The 12,910-nt window shown below is 54.8% G+C and overlaps 1 protein-coding gene and 1 long non-coding RNA gene across 19 annotated transcripts; one reads left to right on the top strand and one right to left on the bottom strand.

The window, feature by feature from the left end:
- Nucleotides 1-1,787: 1,787 nt before the first annotated feature.
- On the bottom strand, nucleotides 1,788-11,515 carry MLN (motilin). Of its 17 annotated transcripts, XM_045163267.1 has the most exons (5): nucleotides 11,394-11,515; nucleotides 10,577-10,700; nucleotides 8,174-8,287; nucleotides 6,678-6,786; nucleotides 1,788-2,508 (listed from the first exon to the last, which is right to left on the bottom strand). In XM_045163267.1, exons 1-5 carry the CDS (start codon nucleotides 11,447-11,449, stop codon nucleotides 2,399-2,401), a joined length of 513 nt encoding a protein of 170 aa, XP_045019202.1. In that variant the 5' UTR covers nucleotides 11,450-11,515; the 3' UTR covers nucleotides 1,788-2,398. The 17 variants fall into 17 exon arrangements, 1 of the variants encoding a protein (XP_045019202.1); XR_006546020.2 differs by lacking the exons at nucleotides 1,788-2,508; nucleotides 10,577-10,700; nucleotides 11,394-11,515 and adding exons at nucleotides 5,742-5,885; nucleotides 6,155-6,300 and having other exon boundaries at nucleotides 6,700-6,786; nucleotides 8,174-8,488; XR_006640174.1 differs by lacking the exons at nucleotides 1,788-2,508; nucleotides 10,577-10,700; nucleotides 11,394-11,515 and adding exons at nucleotides 5,742-5,885; nucleotides 6,155-6,300 and having other exon boundaries at nucleotides 8,174-8,486.
- Nucleotides 8,367-10,933, top strand: LOC123330254. Of its 2 annotated transcripts, XR_006546023.2 has the most exons (5): nucleotides 8,367-8,509; nucleotides 8,598-8,786; nucleotides 8,859-9,023; nucleotides 9,675-9,843; nucleotides 10,602-10,933. It is a non-coding gene; the product is annotated as an uncharacterized LOC123330254 (long non-coding RNA). The 2 variants fall into 2 exon arrangements; XR_006546024.2 differs by lacking the exon at nucleotides 8,859-9,023.
- Nucleotides 11,516-12,910: the final 1,395 nt, after the last annotated feature.

The following is a 12,910-nucleotide window of genomic DNA, read 5'->3' as shown; positions in this document are numbered from 1 at the left end:
AGTGGGTAGACAGAATCCTCTGCCTTTCTCTGTGCTTGGGGAGGGCTTTGTTTGGGTCGTGGAGTAGATCCCAGGCATGTTCTGGGACCCAGTACAACCTAAGGTCACGGTTGGCTGGCCTCTGTGTTTTCCTGACTTTTCACTCACTGACATAGAGCCCCAAGCAGGTGCAGGCCCTGCTCTCGGCCAGATGTTAGCTCAAAAGGCGCTCCTTCCATCCCATCATGACACCGCATCCCATCATGAGGGCAGAAGAAGCACATGCCTCTGGGCTCTGAGGGGCAGTTCAGGCCAGCGGGAGGAGGCTGTGTGGTCAGATGGTGCAATTTTTATAAGGAGTGATGGGGAGGGGAAGGGGCTTCCCTGGTGGTTCCTATGGTAGAGAATCTGCCTGCAATGCAGGAAACCTGGGTTTGATCCCTGGGTCAGGAAGATACCCTGGAGAAGGGAATGGCTACCCACTCCAGTATTCTTGCCTGGATAATTCCATGGAGAGAGTCCATGGAGTCCCAAAGAGTTGGATATGACTGAGCGACTAACACTTTGACTTGGGTAGGGGAAGACTCCAGAGATGTAGTCTTATGTCGCCTGTGGATTTAGGTAGGGGGTTCTCAAGTCCCAACTCCATCACTAGACGTGCGATCATATCCAATCAACATTTCTAGCCTGTTGTAAACTTCATAGGGTTGCTATGAGGACTGTGTGAGTGCTAAGTCACTGTGAGGATTAGAAGATGCAATTTGTATAAGGTGCTCAGGATACTGGGCTTCCCAGGTGTTTCTAGTGGTAAAGAACTAGGCTGCCAATGCGGGAGACCTAAGAGACAAGGGTTCCATCCCGAGGTTGGGAAGGTCCCCTGGAGGACGGCATGACAACCCCTCCACCCCCCAGTATTCTTGCCTAGAGAATCTCATGGACAGAGGAGCCTGATGGGCTCAGGCCACGGGGTCACAAAGAGCTAGACACGACTGAAGCGACTTAGCATGCACACTCAGGCACGTGTGTCATAGTGTTTGTACATAACCCATTTGTCTACAGCATCAGTGCTGTGTGGAAACTCCCACCTGGCAAGCTGTTTGATTATATGAAGCTCTTAGCAGAGAAACCCCGAAGGGAAGCACGGGGAGTAGCGACAAATGGAAGTAACACTGTGGTTCGTGGTCTTCTTTGAGCCTCCCTCTCCCTCTTTGTATTCCTTCCATATGGATCATCAGCTACCTTTTCCTACCGCTTATTGCCAGCCTCATAAGTTCGTTCCCCTTTCTGTGCCTCCAGTTCCATTCTCCCCTTCCCCCGTCTCCCCTCCTCCGAGACAGTCCCATTGCCCACCCCCACCTTGGCCCCACCCTGGGCCCCAGTGTTTGCATTCCCACCACTCGCTCTATCATGGGCATTTATCACTGGTCACACTGGGGGGGAATGGCAGCCTCCACTTGGTCAGGCTGCTGAGATAGCCTCGCCATCTCCCCTGCTTAGCTGCTCCCATGTGGCGTGATTTCTCTCACCAAGTGTTGTTTTCCTTTCCTCTGCCTGTGTTTGCACGGAATGCCATGAATTTGATATAGTGATTGCCTAACACACATACCACATAATAGTATTTTCTTTCTTTCTGAAGCACTGTTTGCATGACAAATGAGTTGGTAACATTTGTGCCTCTCCTTGCAGCTGTGCAGTTCAATATATAAAGAATGAGCCTTTCAGCATCAATACTGGCCCTGTGTATTCTAAGAGGGCTTGAAACTGATGCTTAAACAAACTTAACGTTACAGCGTTTTGCAGAGTTACGGTCTATTTCCACACAGTGGATCTTGGGGAGATTTAAAAAGATACTGAAATGGAGCTATCCCCAGGGGTGGTCCCCAGTATGGGCTCTGTCATCCATCCTTGTGTTTGGGGTCCTGGCTGCTGCTGCATACACCCAGGGCCAAGTGGCCCACAGCCCTCCTCCAGCCCCACCCCAGCCCTGTCTTCCCTCCAGCCTAGAACCCAGCATGTTTGCAGCAGGTCCCCCGCTCCCACCCCACACTGGTCCACCTCTGCCCCCCTGGGTCTAGCAGGACTTTGGGGTCATGTGCTACCACTTAACAGCATATTTGCTGATCATGCTTCCCTCCCTCCCACCCCCAAGAAGCCTCAGAATCTGAATAAAAAATTCAATCAGGAAAAAAAAACCTCGTGAAAAGAGAAGAAAAAAACCTTAAGAGTCAATGTTCCTCCAGGTCTTGGGCCTCTGCGTTCTCCTGAACTCCCCACTCCAGTCCGCCCCCTCCCTTGATTGATAACCCTTCAGGGTCCTCCATCAACATTCTCCACCCTCAACATGCTGTACCGGCTTCAGTGAAGTCAGTCTGGTCTGCTTTCCTCCCAGTGGCCGTCCCCCTGCTTCCGTCCCTTGGTCTCAGTGCTCCTTTGGCACCACTGCCCCGGTTGTGTCTTGAGCCGCCCTTGAGGCCCCTCCAGGCCTTCTCGGATCCGACTTTCTGTGTCTCTCCAGTTCTGCTGCTGGGCCTGTATGGGAACACACATTTCCAAGAACAGGGCAATACTGCAAAGTCAAGGGCTGTCCTGCGTGCCCTCCTTTCTCATCACTTTGTTGTGGGTTTTTTTAAATAAGGTGAGCAGCTCAAGCAGCTCAGGCTGTGGTCCGTCTTCCTGATTTATTAAAGGCAAAAGTGGGAAAACAAGCTCCAACGTCTAAATCTACTTTGTAACCACATCCACACATTTAGTGGAGATGAGGGGCCGCTCTGAGGATGCTCTGAATTCCCGGGGGGCTGCCACACTGCTTGCCGTTCCGCTGACCTCTCTCTGCCTTGGCAGAGCCTTGTACTAATAACAGCCATAAATCTTTTAGTGGGTTCCTTTCTCCTTCTCCTCCTGCAAAAAGCCCTACACACATTTATCAGGTCCTTAAAGATGCGCTGGGACCACGGACTTGCCCTTGACCCACCTTGTCCCCAGCCCCAGGATCCCTCTTGGCTATTCTGGGCTTCCTCTGGACCACAGCATGGGTGGCGTCATACTGGGGTGGGGCCCCTGGGAGAGTACAGCTGGAAACAGAGGATGTGGGTGTGATTTTTGGCTCAGATTTGGACTGGGATGGCCCCTGGTCCGTCCAACACCTTGCTACCTTATCTCAGTATCCTAACCTATCTCTCTAGGTCAATGAAGGGGCAAATAATCAGAGACGTGTCAGAAAGGGATTAGTGAGCAATTATGTCAACTGCTTTTCAACATCAGCTGAAAATTAAACAAAACTCTCACTCTTCTGGCCACTTTTACCCTTTGATATCTGTGAGTAAGAGTTCCTTTAGCAGCATGAAATACATTCTCCGATGTCAATAATGAATTGTGTATGAAGAAAAATGTAATGCTTTCAGAACATTTTCTTTTGGGCTTTGTCCATGATTAGATTATACTAAATTATAGAGTACAGATATCAAGCAATTACTCTTTGCTTTTAACTATTCAATTTCGTGGCAGATCCACGTAGTGCAGTAATTATAAAATCATACCGATGTGGTTACTGAGAAAATGCCTCATCATCTCTGTCTTGTGAATCTAGGCTCAGGTCGCCCTATGAATTACCCGTGGTCCTAAGTGTAAAAGTACATTTCAGATGAAAACGGGTAATCTGTAACTCTCTGTAATTGCCAGGTATCTTGCAGGTTTTGCTGGATAAGCCTCACCAGGATGTGGGCAGAAGGGCCATCTTTGCCCTCCTGGTTCCTCTGGGCATGTCCCCTGTCTGATGCTGCTAGGTCCTGCTCTAGGCATCCTCTGGCTTTAACCAGGAGTGTGTCTCTCTTTACTTCTGTTTTGTGAAAACATGATCCTTTTGTCCTTGGCTCAGCTCAGAACCTCCCCAAGCTACCCCTCTATCCTCCAGCTTTAATTCCTTCCAAGATTGTGTCTGTCCTGTAAGCAATTGAGTCCGATCTCCTGGAAATGGAGGCGCTTATTAAAAAAAAAAAAAAAGAATTATTTGAGCCGATGGTGAGAAATCGAACACTGGCAGGAGGAGAAAACCGAAGAAGAAAGGCGCCGACACTTCTAAAGAGGCGGCCAGGGCGCCGTGCATACAGAAGCAGGTGGTGGCTGAGTCCCCATTCTGGCTCATTACCGGGAAGCACAGCAAAGGCCGCCGGGTGAGGCTGGGGGACAAGCGGCGCGGAGCTTCCAGCGGGGCTGTCCAGCGGAACGGACAGCACCGTTGCGCTTCCCAGGTGCTGTGCTTGCTGAAGCAATTCCCACTGAAAAAGATGCAGACCGGGACTTCCCTGGCCGTCGCAGGGTGGGCGGTTAAGACTTCACGCCCCCAATGCAGGGGGCGCGGGGCTCCAGCCCGGGCGGTGAAATTAAATCACGCATGCCCGGCTGCACAAAAAAAAAAAAAAAAAAAAAGGGATGGAGGCCATCTGAGGTGAAATCTCCCAGGAGTCTCATTTCCCTCCGTGGCATACGTTTCAATACTGCTGTGCAACCCTCAGGAGCTTCGAGAAAATCCCCCGGAGGGTGCGGGGACCCTGGCCCCAGAAATGGCGCCCCCTGCTGGTGATGGGGCAAGATGGGCTCACTGTCAGGGCGGACCCCAGCAGAGGGCGAGGGGAAGGCGCGAAACAGGACTAGGAGAAAGCGAGCCTTTTGTTTTTCTGCTTCTCGGAGTGCGTTACTGACAAACGGAGGAATTTAAGGGAGCTGGGAAGGGCGAGGAGGGGTCCTGGATCTGGTTCCTGCAGTCCCACGCTTTAGAACGAGATTCCTGTGTCTTTTCCTCCGCACCCTCCGACGTGCCCTTCTGCAGCCCTCTCTCCCCATTTTTTAGCGGCTGTCTTGGCAGTGTTCCCCGGGATCTCGCAGCTGTGCTTGGGTTGATCAGTACGTGCTCACTGTGTGAGCATGCACAGTGCAGGCCCTGGGTCCTCTGTAAGGCTGGGGGAGAGCGTGCAGAGCACCCCAAACGAGGGGCCTTTTTAGGGCTGGAGTCATGTCTTCTTTCGACTATTAATCCAGGGCTAAGCCCTTAAAGTGGTTGGAGCGGGTGGTAATTCGGTGTGGGCACTGTTTAATTGCTGGTAACCTATGCATGGAAGGAGCTGTGCTTCCTATATGGCCCCAGTTTATAAATAAATGAACATCCATTAACGTAAAATTAAATTACAGTGAAATTTCCCATACAGTTTTGTTTAGAAGGCAGAAATAAGTGGGTTGGCTGTGTAATTCTGCCGCAGATGCTGGAGTGTGTAGCCACACGGTGGTAATAATCATAGTAATTTGCTTTTTGCTGGTGTCCCCGTCCCCCAGATCTCAAGGCAGATATTACCACCTTGCTTTCGAAAAGGCTCATTGAGGTTAAAGGGCTGGCTAGAAGTTACCCAGCAAGGGGTTGAGTGCAGAGGCCTTAAAACGCTTTGGTCCATTAGACCTCAAGTCAGTAAACAGAAAATGGACCAGTATGCAGGAGACCTGAGTTCCAGTGCTGTTCTGCCACTGGCTCGGCATGTGGGCAAAAAATGCTATTTCTCTGGCCTCACTTTCCTCATGTAGAACAGAAGAGCCCATGCAAATCTTATTCCATGGTCTCAATAGTTGATCATAGGCACACGCTTTGCTAATATATGCACCATTTATGGCCAAACCCTCTCTGAGCGTTATTTCCCCCTTTATGGCACAACCAGAATCTGACCTTTGTAAATTAAAATAGTAAATAAAAGAGTAATTTCTGTATATTTCATGATTTATTTGCTGGTGGGGGATTTGTTTGGGAGAGGGTGTTTTCCTTCCAAATCCAGTGGGATGAGCCGTGCACATTTCTGGGGCCTCTCTGGGTGGGGGGGATCCAAGTTCTGTCCGCCTTCTCCCCTGAGTGGCCTGTCACTGGGCTGCTGGAGAAAAGCAAAGGTTTGCAGCTCAGAAGGGTCAGCAGATCCGTTTATGAAACTACCTTGTGAATCTGTCTGCAGGTCTGAGGAAGGAGGGGAGGTCTGGCCAGGTCTGCCTCCAGCTTTCTGTGTTGCCTAGGGCTAGGAATTTAACCTCCCTGCCCCCAAACAACACTTCCTCCCCCCTCTCCTCTCCTCCTGGGGACTAGGAGAAGAAATTAGTAGCTGTTTGTCAGATAAGACCTAGCTTTGTGCCAGTGACTCAGGCTGACCTTGACTCAGGCAATGCCAAATGGGGCTGAGACTTCCTTGGCAGAATGAAGGGTGGGGTGGGGTGCGGTGGGGTGGAAATTGCAGGCTTTTGTGGCTACTCTGCCCCAGGGTTTCCTTCAAAGTCACCATCCAGCCCCGGGGGCGCCTGGGGAGGGAAGGAATGGATCTCTGCAGGAGAGGCTTGGGGTCTTTGTCACTTGTAATCCCCTGCCAGGCAGACGTTTGGGGAAGGGGTCTGGGGCCTGGAGATGCCGTTGGGTGGGGAATAAGGCTCCCCCACCGGCGACAGCCGTCTGAGCCCCGCCTCCACGTACACCACAGCCCCTTTCCCGTGCCGCCCCGCCAACCCCCGGTGATTAGGCTCCCCTCGGAGATGGGGTGGGGTGGGGGTGCTTGCAGGAGAAGACAGCTTCTGGTTCTCAAGGGCAAAGCAGAAAAACAAATGACAGCCCCTCGAAATCCTACTGGGCTGCGCTGCAGGAGGTGAACCCGGAGGTGCCCGCCCACCCCGTACCCCTGTACCGTTCCGGGAGGGTGGCAGCACCTCGCGCAGCAGCCCTTCCAGGGTGGCCTGGTACTTTTCCAGCTGCCTGGAGTTCATCCTCATTCCAATTTCCACAGGAGCAGTCAGCTGTGAAATAAGGCAGCGTTAACAAGAAGGGAGAGCAAGCCGTTAATCCCTGCGTGCCTACAGGTGGCGGGCTGGACTGCAAGGACCACCGCCCCCCACTCCTCCCCATCCTGGGGCGGGGGATGGAAGGGGTCTGCTGGGAATTCTGGCCCCTCCCCTCAATCTCACCTGGGGCCAGAGCCTGAGACCAGCCAGGAGGGAGGAGGGTCACCTCCCCTCCCCTGGTGGGGAGTCTGAGGAAGCAAATGCCCTTCCCCTTTCCCTTCCCCTGAATTATAGCTAACACGTGGGAGTCTTACTAGGTGCCAGGTGTCCTTCTAAGTCCTGTTAAGCCCCTCAATAATCCTATGAGGTAGAGACTATTAGAGCTCCCATTTTGCAGATGAGGAAACTGAGGACAAACAGCAGTTGAGTCACTTGCTCAAGGTCACACAAGGTTCCAAGTAGCAGAGGGAGAAGGGCACCCAGGGGGCCTGGCTCCAGGGTCCATGGGGGGACCCACAGGCTACCCTTGGGTGGAGGAGCTGTCTGGAGGCTCTCCACCCGGGGCGGGTGCAGAGCCAGGGGGAGCCAGCTGATCTCACCAGCAGCCTCAGAGCTTCTGGGTTCTGTGGTCTTGCTGCACAAGCCAGCGGGAAGACTCGGAGACCCCCTGACACTGGAGAGCCGTGGTGGAGGAGTCCCAGGCCCACTCCCCCTCCTCCTACCCAGCTCACCGGGGGCGGGAAATGGGCTCAGGAGGCCTGAGGACAGCCTTAGGGGCGGCTCTGTGGACTCAGGCTGCCAGCCCTACTGCTGGCCCCTTGCTATGGGAACCGTCTTTTCTTACTTTAAAATGAAGAAGCTGGACTGGATGACCCAGAATGGATCTCATGGCTCTGGGGGAAGGAGAGGGGGCAAGAGGTACCCATCCCAGCTTGGAACCCTCAGCAGCCTCCCAGGCATCTTGCCGGGCCTCCCAGGCCCTGCTGGCCTCTTTGCCCTGCCTCAGACCCTCCTGGGCCTCTAGGGCCTCAGAGCGGGGCCTCTGCACTCTTCTTCTGGGATGTTCTTGCTCTAGCTGTTTGCATGGGTGGCCCCTTCTTACCCTCCAAGTTTCAAATCAAATGCCACCTCCTCTCCCTGGGGAGAGAAGGGGGAGAGGCCTTCCTTCCTCTCCCCCGCCAGCCCCACTGTCTATCCTGCCTCCTTATTTGGTGCCTGAAACGATTTCTTGTCTCATCCTTCGTGTCTGTCTCTCCCTCATAGGATGGAGCTCGTCACCTGAGTGTCTAGTTCGCAGCACATTCTGTGATGCCTGGGGGACCATCCCCCCGTTGGGTTTCTCTGCACTCTCCCCCACCTCCCCATCCCGCACCCCACTCCCCCACCCGGGTCTTCTGCTCACCTTGATAACTTCCTGTTTTTCTTCCCAGGGCTCCGCGGGGTCCACAGGGCCCACCTCCTCTGACCTCTGCTGTACACTCAGGGATTTCTTTTGCCCCTTGTACCTCTCCTTTTCCTAGGGGCCGGGCACAAAATCGTGTAAAACTCACCCTCTCTCAGCCACTCGTGGCCCTTTGGGGTTTCTATTCGGAGTGCTAAGGGGCCTGACCCCCCAACCTCCAACAGGCCAAAAGAACCCCCTCTCCCAGGGAGTCTCAGACACCCAGTAACTTCACATCGTCCTCGGATTTGCCCACCACCAAGTCAACCCAACTTGTAGTTCAAGCATCACACCCAGGTTGTTACTGTTAATTAAGTTAAGATGCTAAAAATAATGGCTGCCCTTCCTGCATATTAACTATGAAAATGTGTTTTTCATTGCAAAGAGCCTATGAAAAAAAGACAGCAAGACGGCCCAGCCTGTGAGGGCGCCATGGGGTGGCCCAGAAACTGGAGTCCCTGGGAGGTGATTATTAAGAGGCAAGACAAGGAGATGAATTATGGAGAAAGGAGGCTGCAGCTTCTTCATAAAAATCCCGGTGCCTGGCAATTACGAGGAGGAAACCACAGAGCAGGTAAATGCCAGGCACCCTCTCGCTGCCATTTTGCCAGTTCGTGTAGCACCAAGTTTGGCTCTTTCTGTCCAGCCTCTCATCTTGCCGGGCATCCTGCTTGCCAGGCCCCCGGGCACCGGGCACCGAGGTCAGACCCGCCCGTTTCTTCGGTTTCTCTGAGGACGTTCTGGGGGTTCGGCTCCGGGCCTGCCCCGAGCAGCGGTGATGCTGGGATGGTCGGTCGTCGTTTCCGCAGTGGTAGGTGGGAGGAGGTGGGTCTAGGGGATCTGCTGCATCTCTTCACAGCCCACTGTGTCTTCTCCTCCCCTGAAGGGGAGCTGGGTCCAGCCTGGCCCCTGTAAAGGACGCTGTTCTCTGTGTCCACGGCAACCTGCCCCGGAGAGAGCGTGTTGATGCAGAGGCTGCACGTCAGGGTCGTGTGACCCCCCAGAGCACTGACTCGTGTATGGGTCCCTGTTGGAGCCTCGGTTTCAGACACATGGGACACAAAAGACCCATTCCTTCATCTCACTGAAAAAGAACCTGGGAGGGTGGGCGGGTAGGGACTTCTCTGGTGGTCCAGGGGTTAAACTTCGCCTTCCAGTGCAGGGGCTGCAGGTTCGATTGATCCCTGGTCAGGAAGCTAAGATCCCACATGCCTTGTGGCCCCAAACCAAAACATAAAACAGGGTGTTGTGAAAAATTCAAGAAAGACTTTAAAAATGGTCCACATTAAAAAAATGAACAGAAACAGGGAATTCTCTGGTGGTCCAGTGGTTAGGACTCTGCCCTGTCGTTGCTGAGGGCCTGGGTTCAATCCCTGGTCAGGGAACTAAGAGCCCACAAGCTGTGCTGCTGCTGCTGCTGCTAAGTCGCTTCAGTCGTGTCCGACTCTGTGTGACCCCATAGATGGAAGCCCACCAGGCTCCCCTGTCCCTGAGATTCTCCAGGCAAGAACGCTGGAGTGGGTTGCCATTTCCTTCTCCAACACAAGCTGTGCAGCATGGCCAAAAAAAAAAAAAGAAAAGAGATCGAGAGACAAAGGTGGAAAGGCACTCAGAACTCCGTGACATCTAAGGTAAAAGGCCCAGGGAGGCGGGTCCAGCAGCCCAGTTTTCCACAGGCCCCACCACCTAGGTTCCACTAAGCCTGCCCTGTTTTCTTCTGGGTTCTAAAGTGAAGGAGGCCTTGGCCGCCACTCCCTGGAAAGGCACCTGTGAACGTTTGTGCCCACCTGTCCCTGCATCCTTCTCTCTCGGGGCCCCCAGAGCAGGTTCCCCTCTTCTCCACCAGCCCACCGTGTTTCTGCTCCTCTGAACTCAGCGCCTACACTCAGCATCACTTCCGGACAGTTAATCACGTCCTGTCTTGTGACATCCTCCCGCTTTGGTTTCTATCATGAGTGAATTTGTCATGTTGGTGCCTTGGCTCCCGAGTCAGCTCCTTGAGAATGGGAGGTTCTGAGATTTCCTTGTGTGTCTGACCTCTCACCCGGGGTGGCCCTCTGTGCTGCAGAGATGCTCTGCAAATATTTATTGGCATGTTAATTGGAAACTTCCCCTGAAAGGATGGGCAGGAGTAGGAGAAGATGTCACCTGGGAGCCACTGACACCTTTGTGGTACTGGTGAAGGAGCAAAGGTGGCTGGGTGGATGGCTGGAACCTGGGGTTATCTGGAGTCCTTCAGGCTCACCTCAGTGTTTCTGGCATATCTGATTAAATGTGGGTTTACTGAAGGGATGCTTGTCGTTGAGCAGGCTTGTGGGTCACCCTGGCCACACTGGGGAGGCGGGCAGCCTGGGAATATCTTACTTGCATCCTCTGGACTTCACCGTAGGTGAAGATGGGAACAAAGACTTCCGTCTGGGAGGCCAGCATGGCAGCTGCGTGCACGACCAGCAGGACAGCCGTGGCCTTGCGGGACAGCATTCTGGAGCTGGACAATGACAGGGAGCCTCTGTCACCCAGTGTGGGGCTCAGGGACAAACCACTGCATTGGAGGCAGGCGCCCTCAGCTCTGGTCCACGCCCCACCTGGGGCTGTGTGATCTTGGGCAAGCTGCTTACCCTCTCTGGATTTGGGCCTGGTGTGGGGCTGTACCAGAGGAGCTCAGAGCCCCTTCTCTGCCCCAAGCCCCTGAGAGAGGCGGCCCTGCCCCTTGCCCACACCGGAAAAATATCATTCCACTTGTTGGCCCTTCCCTTTGTTACTGGGGAGGTCTTCTGGCATCACCTGAGCTAACGAAGCAGGAGCACCCCCATATTGCAGATATGCAATAAACTCTTAGATTATCAGCAAAAGCAAGCCCCAAGATCCAGAGAGCCCTGCCTGATCCCTGAGCCAATTAGCAGGATAAGAGGGATGGATCCAGGCCCATCCAGTCCTGCCTGGTGGTACCATTCCAAGACCCCAGGTCTAGAGAGGAAGGGGTTGAGACCCTCTGCCCAGGTGCAGCAGAGCCGGATGGAAAACTTCAGCTTGGAGCAGAACAGAAGAGCGGGGCAGGGTCCCCGCCCCTCCGGGCAGGCACTGGCTCTCACGAGCGCCTCCCAGCTCCAGCAAGTCTAGCTGCCTGCTGGCCGCCATCCAGAAACAATCTCCTTCCTGTAACCCCCGGCCCCCTCCATACCCAGTGCCACCAGTGCTGGCAAGGTGCCAGCATAAGAGCGTGCGGCCTGTCCACATCCCAGAAGTGGGTGTGTCGGGAGTGGCTGGCGGGACCTAGACCGCCAGGGAACAGGTGGGCGTGAGGACCACCGGAGTGGAGAGCTGAGAAAGGGGCGGGGTCAGATAGGGGCTGGGGCCGGGGGCGTGGCCTGCGGGGCGCCCGCCCGGCTGATTCCTCACACTTGCACAGCGGGTCCCATTCCAAGCAGTCTCCCCCACACTCCTCACACCCGCCTGGGAGCAGGTGTGATCCGGGGAGGGGGGGAGATCTGCGGAGGTGAAGGGACCCATCTGAAGGCAGTAGGGGCTAGAGGCCGGCCCTTCTGAGGCCTGGTGCACTCTGCCTCTGCCTACAGAAGAGGAGACGGGCACCGCAGGGGGCAGAACCCCCGAGCCGGGAGGGGAGGCCGGGGGCGGCCTCTGCTGCAGCAGGGGTGGGGGATTACAGGGTTCAGATAAGGATCTTCTGGGGGTCAGCTCGGGGTTCCCACAGCCCTTGGGCAGGGGATTCCATTGGGAGGAAAGGGTTCTACCCCAGACTGGTCCCCTAGCTTCCCTTTGGGTCCGACTTCGACCCTCCCTTTGGAAAGAATCTTCCAAGGCTGCGGACTTGCCCCTTGCCTCGCCACCAGGACCCGTCTCCTCGATCATCTGAAGGCCTCCTTGCCTTCTTGCTCTCTTGCTGCCCCACCCTACGTGGTCTCTCCGTGTTGCTAAACTCCAAGAGTAAAAACAGGAGGGCTCAGCCAGCCAACACCTGCCATTCTAGGAGGGTGGGAAGGACCAGCCACCCGCTGAAGACCGCCTCTCAGAAGCCGAGGCCCCACCTCTGTTGAGGGGACAGGGCACAGGTGAGGAGGGAGGCTTCGAGTCGCAGACCCCCTCCCCTTGCTGCAGTCTCTGGGCCCCGCCCCTAGCGGAGGAGCCCACTGTATCACACGGCTCATGCCTCATTTCCTTCGTGGAGAGGCTACACATCCCTTTCCATTCCGGTGTTCACATTTAATTCATCCCATAAGAATCAATAAAAACGTTAAATAGAAAGCGAACATCCAATTGCTGCTCACTTTCGTGATCCAACTGGCAGCCGGCATGTCAACTACGTTCATTTGCGTTCTGGGCGCTCAGGGTGGGAGCGAGAGCTTTTTGACTGTTGGATGAGCTGCTGACTTTGCCTTTTTCCATCCTTGCGGCTGGGGCTCAAGCGCTTTGGCCAAGGGGGCGGCGGCCTCTTCTTCCCGCTGGTCTTGTCTAGTCTCTCTCTCTCTCTCTCTCAAGGGCCGCCCCCCGCCCGGCCACCGCCACCCCCGGCTCTTTTGTTAACTTCCCGGAGCCCACGCCCCACGCCCTGGACGGCCCTGGGTACGTGCCAGGCCCTGGATTGGGTTCCCGGCCTGCAGTTGATGACCAGGTCTCCGGGCAGCTTCTCTTTTGCCGGGATTCGTATTCCCCGCTCAGCCTCCAGCCCTGCGCGCTGTG

The sequence above is a fragment of the Bubalus bubalis genome, chromosome 2, assembly GCF_019923935.1.
Source record: "Bubalus bubalis isolate 160015118507 breed Murrah chromosome 2, NDDB_SH_1, whole genome shotgun sequence".
Classification (NCBI taxonomy): domain Eukaryota; kingdom Metazoa; phylum Chordata; class Mammalia; order Artiodactyla; family Bovidae; genus Bubalus; species Bubalus bubalis.
This window is presented reverse-complemented; position numbering and strand designations above follow the sequence as displayed.

What these genes read in the sequence shown, in the direction of transcription:
- MLN (XM_045163267.1), bottom strand. Translation starts at nt 11,449, where the DNA reads ATGTGGACAGGCCGCACGCTCTTATGCTGGCACCTTGCCAGCACTGGT. An exon ending in GTGAAGTCCAGAGGATGCAA is followed by an intron (nt 8,288 to 10,576) that starts GTAAGATATTCC and finishes CCCGGCCCCTAG; the next exon opens with GAAAAGGAGAGGTACAAGGG. An exon ending in AAAAACAGGAAGTTATCAAG is followed by an intron (nt 6,787 to 8,173) that starts GTGAGCAGAAGA and finishes CTTATTTCACAG; the next exon opens with CTGACTGCTCCTGTGGAAAT.